This window comes from Phyllostomus hastatus, unplaced genomic scaffold (genome assembly GCF_019186645.2).
Source record: "Phyllostomus hastatus isolate PE091 unplaced genomic scaffold, TTU_PhHast_1.1 phas_contig_1, whole genome shotgun sequence".
Lineage (NCBI taxonomy): Eukaryota > Metazoa > Chordata > Mammalia > Chiroptera > Phyllostomidae > Phyllostomus > Phyllostomus hastatus.
The window spans coordinates 27,920,638-27,932,916 of NW_025333498.1; the positions used below are offsets into that span (position 1 = coordinate 27,920,638).

The window sequence follows — 12,279 nt, forward strand, 5'->3', positions numbered from 1 at the left end:
TACATTCGATAGATAAATAAATAAACAAACCACTGCTACCGAGAACCACAGTGTTGAAAGTGGGCGGGAAGAGGGAGAAGTGGGGGTGAAAAGCAGCAACTCACCCACCCACCCACCCACCCACCTCGGGAAGGTTCGGTTTCTTGGGTGAGCACAGAAACAGTAACAGTCTATGAGCTTCTTAAGTTTTGAAATAATCATACGCTGTCGGGCTGAAGTGCCTTGATGTATTTTCAGTGAGTTTTCGAGGTCTTATCTAAATATTTTATCAGTGAGCTTGGTTGCATCTGAAGAGCATCTACTGGGGACAGGCTCCCTGCGTCCCTCGTGTCTCACTGCACTTCCTTCTCTCTGAGTTACTGGCTTGGCGACAGGTTCAAAAGCCTCACCAGAAAAAGAGAGGGCCGAGCCCCCGTGCAAATTGGTTCGCTAGAAGCGCTGATCTGGGGAGACAGAGTGGAAGCGTTACCAATGCAGGATCATTACTGAAGACTCGGGAGTGCGCGCGCGGGAGCGCGCCCGCGCAATGTTTATATAATCTGGAGAAGAGGAAAAGAATCCATGCCAGTAATTTTAAAATGTGGAAAAAATGAGAAGAAATAGAGAAAAATAGCAATTTAAAAGGATGCTGGCACAAATAACAAGTATGAAGCCAAAGGCGACCCCCAGGCATAGGAAGAATCTCCCAGTGCTCGGTCTGCCCAGAGCCAGCAGCCCCGACCTGGACCCGAGGGTCCAGAACAGCAGAGGCCTGAGGCGCCCAACGCGGCTGTCACTGACGCGGCACCCAAGGACCTGTCCTCCTGAGGTTTTCCCGGGACGAGGAGCCGCGCAGAGTGTGGAGGAGCTGGCGGACAGGAGGGCGGCTCCGCGCAGGGCACTGCTGGGGCGGACTGGTGGCGGGCAAGGCCGCCCCCCCCCCGCGGCCCGGCGATCGGCCCACCAGCTGCCCGGCCCTGGCTCATTATCTAAGGTCCCCGAGCGGCCTGAGAGAGAAGGCTCTCCAGGGCACCGGGGATCCTCAGAGGGAGCCGCCACCCGGGAGACTGAGGACGCACCGGGGTCACACATTCTTCGGGAGTCACGACAGGGCGACTCCGCCCGGTGGGGTCTGCGCCTTCGGGAGAGCTTGTCTGTCCTCCCCGGGCCCTAGCAGCGCTCTGAGCGAGAGCGGCGCTTGGGTCTTTGGGTGAGACCTGGGCAGGGTCAGGCAGGGTTTAGCCAGACCCGACCGACGCCTAGGCGGGCGGGGTTTTAGATCCGGGCCTCGCTGGGCCCTGCGGTCTGCGCAGAGCTCAGGCTGCACCCCTGAGGCGGGCTGGCCACCTAGGCTGCAGAAGGCACCAGCTGCGGTCTCCAGCAGGGCGTCGTGAGCAGTGCCCGGAGCGGGCGGCCCTGGGCTGGACAGGTTGATGACCAGATGTCCCACATTCAGGCAAAGGTTTGCTGGGAGAAAAATACAGCCAGACCCATTTTTCCATTTGGAAGCAAATCTCAGCTCCTTGCCTGGAAGCTTCATACACCAAGCAGGGCCTTAGCTGTTGAGGCTTCACGTGGGTTGGGGACCGTGGCTATGACATTTGACAGTTGCCCTTTACCTTCCAGTAAGGGCGTCACAAAATCCAGTGACTCCTCACTTACAGGCTGTGCCTTTATACATGCTCAAGAAAAACTAAGGCTTGCCCCAGTAACAGCACACTTGCTCTTGAACCGTATTTATGCAGAGCAGGTCTTCTCTAAGTGCACAGGAACCATGCCAGAATTGTTTTTGATTCATGGCTGGAGTGGGGCCTGAGTTCTGTATATATAGTAAGGCCCCAGAAGACCCAGGTGTCCCTATTCTAGGCAAATCACACTAAATAGGCTGGAACTTTAATGTCCCCACACTAGTTTAAGACAACAGGGAGATCTCCGTAGTAGAGGCAAGCAAAACTTTTGGTTCTGGTGCTGCTTTAATGCTGTACAGTACTTGAGTAAAGATGCTCACATAAACACACACACACACCCTAAAGTGGCTCATCAAGCCTGTGATTCAGTAAGTCATTTCAGTGCCTAACTGGGCCCCAGCCATCCGGCTGCTGCTAAAATAGCAATACATTCTGACACAAAGGTATATTCAATGAGCTTCCTTGGGCATCCTAATTCTGATAGACTCCAAATCTACAAAGAAAATGTAGATTTTTGGCAGCAGGAGGGATTCTGATGTGTGGTTTTGAAATGGGAATGTCCCAAACATGAACCAAGTGAGAGAAACTGGGGAGTCCAGGAGTTATGAGGTGATCACATTAAGAGCACAAAGAAAGACAGGAATTGTTTGAGCCTTCTCAGTCACTGTACTCACTCAGGAGATAGTTTCAGGGGTCTAAAGTGAAAAAAAAAAAAAGTACTTCCAAACAGAATGTTGAGAATAGCCCTTGCATTATTGAGGCCTTCTTCTGAGGGCATATTGGACCAAAAAAAAAAAAAAAAATCTGACTAGCTCTCATTAACAATATCTGTGAAAATAAGCTGTAGAACCTTGTTTACATAAAGGGAAAAAATCACGTATCCCCCCCCACCAGCAGTCCATACAGTTTAAATTGGGCAAAAGGAAACCTTTCACTTATATTCTAATTGCAAATGATTAGTTGTAATCCCAACAATTAAATACATTACTACATGTCCTGCATAAAATATGCTATCACTATACTTAAAAGATGAAACCTCAGGAAAGGAAGAAATGCTCAGAATATCTCTTATTACATCAAAAAGGAAAAAAGAGACAGTGAAACAAAGTGGAAATTTAAGCCATTTCCACTTTTAGTTTCTGCTAGCTTCTCATTAAGCAAGCATTAAGAGCCCAGAATTGTTCAAACAGAACAGGACTTCAGTCTACCACTTCATACCATCTCTAGTAGAGGTTAAGTCTAAATTCTAAGTCCCCAATCAAAACCCTCCTTTAACGAAGCCTCAGAAACATTTTCTGCCATATTCTCACAAAGAGTGTAGATAAGAATTAAGTCTCTGTCTCCAGCCCTTGGCAGGGTAGCTCACTTGGTTGGAGCATTCTCCCGAGGCCCCAAGGTTGAGGTTCAATCCTTGGTCTGGGCACATACAAGAATCAACCAGAGAGTGCATAAATGTGTAGAAATCATTGTTTCTCCCTTTCTAAAATCAGTAAATTAATTCTTTGTCTCCTTATGTTTTGCCAGCACCCCTTGGTGCATCCAGTATGGTGCTGTGCCATGAGTGAATGTTAATGGGGGATGAACTTCTGTACACCAGGTTCAAAAGCAGGTTGTGGGACGAGGCATTTACAAAAGCTGCCATTAGTCACATTTATGTCTTTACCAGAAAACTGAGTATTTCTAAGTTACTTTAGAAAAGATAAAACTAAAAAAATTGTTGCTTATGTGCTCATTATATTAAACTTACATTATGGCTACTTTTCTCATTTTGCTTTGAAGACATTATACAGTATACCTTCTACGGCTGTTTTAGCTGGAAGTTTAGGGAAGTTTGCAGCAGGCAATTCCCACACAATCTCAATGCTAATGGTAGACTGTACTCTTTTAAAAAATGATAAAGTCTACATCAAAATTGTCCCTTCTTCTTAAATGTACTCTTCTGAAATCCTGAACATATGTTAACAAGCTATACTGCAAATACAATATTAACTTGTGACAAATACTTTAAATGAAGTATGTCAGCATTCTTTCTGTTACCCACTAATGAGGTAGCCACTCATTAATGACAATCATTTTACATTTGTGAAGTTACCACATTGACGTTTTATGTGTTATGGAATCTTAAACGCAAGGGGAAACCCACCTTAGTGTGAGACTTCTAAAGCACTGGCAAATGCTGTTCTGCCAATTCCACCCAGTGCCAAATAGACCTCAGGAGACACAGATTGTAAATGTATTTTATTTTGTAAGCAACAATCAAAATATATTTGTGTTACTGATTTCTTCAAATATTAAATGGGATCTTAACAAAATTTGTCCACTTTGATGTATTCTTATACAACTTTGGAATCTGCAAAGACCCTGACTAAAGAAACAGAAGTAATTGCACAACTGAGACTGAAGGTGTTACAGTGCTGTAAATGATGCCAGATGTCTTACATTTAACCAAACACACCTTCAGAGGTCCCTTGATTTGGAGCATTAGGAACAATAGAGTAATATACACTGAAAGTATCTCTAAAAGCTTTCTGTGTTGCTTTATTTAAAGACGACAGTATCCAACATAGCTGCTAAACACTGGACAATATTTGAAGTCATAAGTACATCCACATGTTCCTCCAAATGACGTTTGGGGTCCTAAAAGAAAAAAAAAATAAGGAAAGAGAAAGAAAAAAAGAACCATGTTACTGGGAGACAAATTACTTAGATTTTCTTTCAGTAGCTGATGAAATGAGTCAAGAAAGCCAAACCTAAATTAATATGTATTTTACAATTTAACTTTCCTAATATATTGTTACATTTTTAGGATTTCTAAATCTGTTAAAAATTTAACTGATAGATTACATAATGAAGTATGATTTATACACAGTACATTTAGACTCTGTACCAAAAAAAAACAACAACAAAAAAACAAACAAAAAAAAACAACACACACAAAAACCTAGCAGAGAAAAGTATACAGGGACAATCCTTTAGGTTAAACCTGATAAAATCTATATTTGAAATACCTGACTTAAAAAAGGCTTAACATTGCATTGTAGTAACAGAAATTAAATCAAAATCTTAATTTATATTTAAGCTTAATGCTGAGCCAAAAGAAGTATTTCAGCTAAATTTGAAAGCTTTTAAATAAAGGATATATATTGCACACAATAAAAAACTTTCAATTAAAGCATATTTTCTTATGAGTATTGCTAAAATACCTAAGGCTCCTAACTTTAAACAAATGTTCATCACTGGAATTATTTCCTGGCTGTTCTCTTCTAAGCTATAATTTCAATACATTTGATTTCTTTAAACAACCCAGAGATACAACATGCTACAAATAATTCCGAGTAACTAGACCATGATAAATTTTCTTTATTTCAGAAATAAGACCTAGGGCGTTTTAGGTGAAAAAGACTAAGAACAACTTGCAGGAGTAAATGATTATTAGTCTAATTTCATTACAGACAGTTTTGCTTTTGCTGTGAATAAGCCAAACCAGAGAAGTACTACATTTTTTAAATGATTCTGATGTTTATTATATATTGCCAATTATACATTGCCAGTTTCATTTTTATTTTAATTTTGTCTTTTTATTTACTGCAAATTGTTACATAAAACCTACACACCAAGAAACTATAGCTTCAGAGAGTCATGTACTCAAAAAATAGTTACTAAATTTTACAGTGCAAGGCTCCAAGCTGGTGACCCAGGACTGTACATTGGATGAAAATAAGTAGTGGGTGAAGACAACAGGGGTGACTAGATCCCACAATGTGAGAGAATAAGATGAACTATATTCCATTTTGAGTTTGGAGGGTTCTTGTTTTTAAATGATAATATTCAGAATATAGTGAGATTTGATTCCACCAATTGTGATATTTTTAAGTCAGACTTTTGCCCCTACTGCTCTATTGGAATAACTGGTTTTGTAGTGAAATGGTAACACACTCCCTCAGTTATCTACATTACTTCTTGTGGCAGCTGGGTGATTCTTAGAGATTTACCATCCAAGAATGGTCCTGGCCCAAACCTACATAGCTTGTGAGATGTGATGGGATCAGAGCATATGGTAGGATGGCTGAAAGCAAAGACAGCTTAGTGTCTTGCATCTGAAATATCAAGATTCTGCCAACATCAGCAATATGATAACCATGTTCCATGAAATGAAAAAAACGTAATCAACATTCTTTAAAAAACAGTCTAATTAATCTGTAGATTCTTTTAATTGGTTAGTGTGTTCCCCCCAACCCTCAGAAAATAAGAACTAAAATGTGTATTTCATCTTGAAAAAGTGAAAGAGCAAATACTTAAAACACTTTCTCTTAACTCAGTATAATCCACTAGTGCTCTAAGCTCTCTCAGGAACATTACCTACATATTAAAGCCTATACATTGATAAACTCTATCATTTAAAAAACTGTAATATATGAAATAAATCTACCATTCTATTATTTTCACTGATATTATTATTTCAAGTAAAAATAATACTTAAAAATGAACTCAGGACACAAGATTCCTATTTCTAGTAAGTTATTTTCACTAAAAACCCCAGAGGCGTGTTTGTGATCTACTTCTCTATAGGTGGCAAAGAGAATATGACATCAAATAATTCGGTGACCTTTAAAATCAGCATCACAACAAAGGAAAAAGGACTCATGGGCATGGACAACAGTGTGGTAATTGTGGGGGGGTGTATATGGGGGATAAATGGTAATGAAAAAAATACAATAAAAATAAATTCAAAATAAAAAAATAAAATTAGCATCACATTTATAAGACAGAAGAAACATGTAGAATGAAAAGATGGGGAGAAAACATCATACAGTCCCTAAAACAGTTTTGACTCGACAAGAGCGCATTATTGTGCAACTGCACAACCTATTACAGTACACCTCACCTGCTTGCCAACATTCTTTATTGCCAGCTGTTCAGGTGTCATCTTATCTTCTTCTTCTACTGCCTGTGAATGAAACACAAAGGACAGAGTTTCAAATTCTAAATTTATTTTCCCCGCTGCAGAATAATCACCAAAGATAATAGCTATCATAGTTTTTATTCACAGAATTTTTAATAAAGTAATTTATTGAACAAAAAACCAATTTTACCAATCTTCAGAATATCCTTGAGGATAATGAAAACTATTACCACCATCATTTCAAAAACAGACTTCAAGAAATGTGTAGAAGGCCCTGAAATTATCAAATTGGATCATTTGATATTTTAACCATTTGGAAACCGTTCTGGAATTCTTTGAGGGATGGCTAAATTGGAGGATAAAAAAGTGCCTGAGGTACCTGCTACTGACACTGTGGTACTAACTAGTCTTATTGTCTTCTTTCCCTTTTCCCTAGTTTCACTGTAGTTCTGCCACAGCTTCGCATTTCTTTGTCTCCTTTTTTTTGGTCAACTGAACCTGTCCATACTCAGAATCAATGAATTTAACCATCACTAGCACCTGGGTTCAAAGGAGCTGCTGACATTTTTTTAAAATCCTCACCTCAGGATATGTTTTTATTGATTTTAGAGAGCGATGAAGGGAGGGAGAAAGAGAGAGATATTGATCAGCTGCCTCTTGTATGTGTCTCGACCGGGGATCAAACCGGTAACCTAGCTAAGTGCCCTGACTGGGATTGAACCCACCACTTTTTGATGCACAGGGCCACACTGCAATCACTGACCAATATGGTCAGGGCAGAGCTCCTGGCTTTTGATCCCTTTTACAGATCATGTAGTTTTCTCCCTCAATAACTTCACATATTTAAATCTCTGAACCAAGTACATGATTCAGGAAAAAAACCTCACCTTGCCATGTAAGTGATTTTTAGTAATTGTGAAGAAATACAGAATAATTTGAAGTTTCCAACATCAAAAAAAAAAATTTTAAATACACAAACCACGTTCTATTATTACTACAGTTGGCCACAAACTTTTGTGTATGATCATAAATTTTCTGCCAGAGTAATTCTGAAATAATTACAGCATTTAGATTAGCTACCACCACTCTCCTCCTTTCACAATACTGGCGCCACCACAAGAACTCTTTATTGAGAAACCTAAGTTTAAGGAACTTCCTTAGCAGTTTGGATATGTTACTGCTTGAAGCTAGGACTCTACATCAGGTGAACTCCTGGCCTATGATTTATTCATAGCACCTGATAAATGAGGGGGAAAAAAAAGAAAAAAAAAACCCCAAAACCAAAACCAAAGAAAATTTAAGGATCACCAACTTTAAGAACACCATAGCACTTACCACAAATATGGCTAAACGGGATAAGATATTGGTGGCAGAAAGCAGGAAACCAAAAATCCCAGTGAGGGTTAGATTTGGATACTCTAACTTAATAATCTTGCAGCTGCCAAATTTCTTCATGTGTGAACAATGAACATGTAGGAAATGCAATCATCAGACATTTCCCATAAACTGGGAAGTTTGGCTGCATTTCACACCTTCTTAATAGTTTTGTAAACAGAGAACTTGAAAATGAGCAAAGATGGCAAGTGTCTAATTTTATAAATGGACAAACTATCTAGAGAATTTCCTCAGTAGAACCTGCCTAAAAGGAACGATGGTGAATAAGTATTGTATGTACTGATATTAGAGTATACAACACATCATTAGGAAATACACTTATGATTCATAATACTGCAAAAAGGAAAAATAAAGTTAATAACACTCCAAATCCAGAATTCCCTAGACAGAGAATATGTTCATTTTCAGAGTCAGATGTCACTCATTATTTTCAGCTAGTTAAAAAAGTATTTCCTAACTGGAAAATTGCTTCTGTCACTATCTCAATGTTTCACATATATGGATAAAATGCAACACATAAAAGTTTTGTCCTTCTAAATTACTTTTAAAAATATGACACTATACCTTACTGACTGACCTGAAAACATATTCGATGAATGGAACAATTCACATGAGTTAGTACTCTATATCCATTCAGTGTTAGCAGTTCTACACACATGCCAGCAACAGTACTTCACAGTATTGAAGGTAAGAGTTTTGGAACTTGGCTCAAAATACCAATTCATGTACAAAATAGTTATTATGGAGTATTTTGGAGTATTGTAAATATCAAAGATGGCAGATATACGAAGGAGAAAGTCAAAAGGCATTTAAAGCATTGACCTTATATGAAAGCTTAAGTGAAATGTAAAAACTCAATTTTTAAAATCTTTTATATCATATAACAACTTTACCAATTAGTTTTTCCATTTCCAATAATTAAAATAGAGAGTTCACAAACTCTTTGAGAAGTGCAGATGGTAAAAAGTACTCCCAGCCATAGATGCCATCTGGAAAATGAGGAGCAGCTGTAGATTTAGGCATATACTAAGGTTGCAAACCCCATGACAAAAGAGTAAGCACATCTCTTACATTCTAAGGTAGACAAGATCTGACCACACCAGGTCATCACATCAACCCCTAAAATATTTTCTCCATCTACCTAAGTTACCTATATCTTATCTGCCATCTGGGCAAGACCACTCTGTCTTCATTCGTAGTTCCAATCTGGCGAGTCACCAGGAAAAATTAAGAAATGGTAGCAGCAGAAACAAATGAAATTCAGGCACAGGCAGTGTCCTCACTAGGGGAACTTCTGTGTTTATGGCAACTTCTGTGATTTGGCATCAAATTTTGCTTTTGCATTCGTGCTCTTCGGTTTACTCAACCAACAAAAAAGCACTGAAAATGTTTGTGGCTATTCACACCAGAAACGTTTTTAACAGTTTATCAACAAAGACCCCCAGATGGCTATCCCATCATGCACGGTCTGCACAATTCTAAGAAATTCCTGGAATTTGGTCTGTTATGTTATCATAATCCCCTTAGATGTACCCCCTATCTCAAAAAGGCTTTTTCTAAACTCATTTACCTCATTTTCTTTTTTTTTTCTGGTGATGGTCACATTTCTTAAGTGGATAACCTGTATCTCAATTTCTACCATTTATTTACCCTTTAACAAACATGGACAACATCCTTGGTATTTCATTCACAGTCTTAAGAATCACCAACAAATGAATTCCAATAGACTTGGTTTTCTTGAACTTTCTGAATACCTCAGAGATATTCCAATACCTGTTTTCTCTCCTACTCCTTTCTGTAACCTCTGTTTTTTTTTTGGACATCATGTCTCTTACTGCAATTCACACTTCTCTATTTCTTTGGCTTCTTTTTTCCCTTTGACATGTTAAGTTTCTTTACTCTCTGTAACATGCTATAATCCCTTTAAAGTACCTGCTTTTTAAAACCACTTATATGGTACTTTTCATTATTAAACAATCTCTGCACAATTGCTAATGCATTTCAAGATAATGTATTTTACTTCTTTCTTGATTTTTATATCAAGTCGATATACTGGATATTAACTGAAGATCACATTATGGGTTTAGTGGTAGGGAGTAAGTTTAAAAATGGTTTCATATAACATACTTGGGAAAATAAAATTAACAAACATAAATCAATTTAAAAACTATCTGAGAAAGTGTAAGAGATATGAGTATGGAAAAAAATAAAACTGGTTTTCCTACAACCATCAGGAATTAAAAATTAACATACAGAGTCCTGACAAATATTAGTTTACTGAATCCTTAAAACATCACAGTGAAGTAATTAATCTGCATTTCATATATGAAAATATTAGGCACTATCTTATTGAAAGAATCACATGTTAACTCTGGTAATACTTATACTATACAAATTTTTTCCCAGCTCTTTTTTGGAATAGCTTATAACACTCCAGTACATTCTAGAGATGTCCTCAACAGTAGAATTTTTATCATTTTACACGTTCAATAATCACTATTACGTACTCTGAGTAAGACAGTTCTTGCTCTTCAAGGAGCTCACATTTGGGCTTTACTTGCCTGGTAAATCTCAAATTATGATGAATGCAATATGAAATATACAAAAAAGGAGTGTGCACAAAGAATGACAGGGACATGTATAACCACACAGCCACAAGCAATGAAACTGTCACTTAAACACAGGCCTACTGGTCTTCAAAAACTGAAGCAACATTCATAGCAATTCAGGAAATTATGACTTTTTAAAGACACATCCTGAATAATAATAAAGCCAAATCCATGATTTAATAAGTGGCCTTGACCAGCATAAATTCTTTCTAAAAACCATATAGGCAATCCAGTTTTAAAATGTAATCAATGAAACAGGGATATAAAATAAAGATCATATGTGTACCTGTGTGTATGCAGAAGTGTGTGTGTATGATTGTAGTTCAGCTTGTTAAAAAATTCTGTCAGAGCCTACTAGTTGCCTACCTAATACACATCTTCTCTTTCTTCTTTTATAATAAAGCTCTGATTTTATTAAAGGCAGAAATGCTCCCAGGTAAAGACTACATTTTATAGCTTTTCTCAAAGCAAGGTATGTTCACTTGACTAAGTTCTGCCAATGAGATATTACCAGAAATGCTGAATGGAACTTGCGGAAAAGATTCTGAAAGGGAACCGATTTAGGTGCATGTATCTCTCCTTGCCCTTCCTTTTCCCCCCCTTGCCTAGAACTCAGATGGGATGGCCAAAGCCATAGCGATCACCCTGAAAACAGAAGGAAAGCTAAAAGACGGAAGCTAATATAAGGAAAGTGGAGCAAAAGACAGAAGGATTGTGTGTCTGTGATCACTTCAAAGTTCCACACTGGCCTTGAATTGCAAGATACATATATTTCTATATCATTTAAGCCATTGTTACTTTGAAATAACACAATCTCAGGTATAAGTAACACTTGATTGGTGCAAAAACTGAAAATAATTCAGGATTTACATAAAGTATATAATTCCGCTACCTTGTACCTAAGAGGTGACACTGTTAACAGCATAGTAGGTTGAAATATATGTGATAGAGAGGTGTCTTTGAAAAAAGGAAGGAAGGTAACATGGTAGAGATTAATACTGCTATCCAATTTAATTTTTTACACATAAGTGCAGGTTGTAAGTATTTCTCTCAGTTGGTATGTGCAGTTTTTTATTCTTCACAATAAAGCCTTAAAAGAGAACATGTTGTTTCAAAGAGTTATATGCATTTAAAATTGGAAGAGGGCCTTCAAAAATGTTACATCAGTTTATTTTCCCTCTAGAAATGTATTTTTCCAAACAAATTTTTTAAATTTGAAAATCAAATTTTTACTTCTAATTTTATTTTTTTCTTTGACTACCTAGTAAGGTTGGGCTTTTTTTTTTCATGTTTACATGCCATTTGTCTTCAGAGAGTTTCCCAGATCTCTTATCCAGTTTATTACTGTTTTTAAAAACTATTTTACAAGAATTCTTTAGATATTGTGCAGTGTTTGGATACCAGCATTGCATGGTTACCAGCTACATAATTCTTGATTATAATAATTCTAACAGTTCTCTAGTTTAGTCTCTTGGGTTTTTATGTTTGATTGCAAACATATCTTATCACACTTAAATAATGATAATTTGGCCCGATATTCCCAATGCTTATTTTTGTTTTCTTCTAATTGCATTACACTAGCACAAAAATTTTACTATTTAATATAGCTACCACAGTAAACCAAATATAATCACAGTTACATATTTTATATGTAATCACATAATAGATATATATCCAAAGTTTCCTTCAGGTTCTAAGTAGGCAA

General features: G+C 37.8%; 1 protein-coding gene across 1 annotated transcript in view; it reads right to left on the minus strand.

Annotated features, from left to right (window-relative positions):
- Positions 1-3,890: 3,890 nt before the first annotated feature.
- Positions 3,891-12,279, minus strand: part of PSMD14 (proteasome 26S subunit, non-ATPase 14) — a 96,827-nt gene continuing 88,438 nt past the window's right edge. The window contains exons 11-12 of the mRNA XM_045855864.1: positions 6,553-6,615; positions 3,891-4,304 (exon numbers count right to left, since the gene is read on the minus strand). Coding sequence (XP_045711820.1) covers positions 4,206-4,304; positions 6,553-6,615 — 162 coding nt within the window. The 3' untranslated portion in view covers positions 3,891-4,205. The remainder of the gene's footprint in view (positions 4,305-6,552; positions 6,616-12,279) is intronic.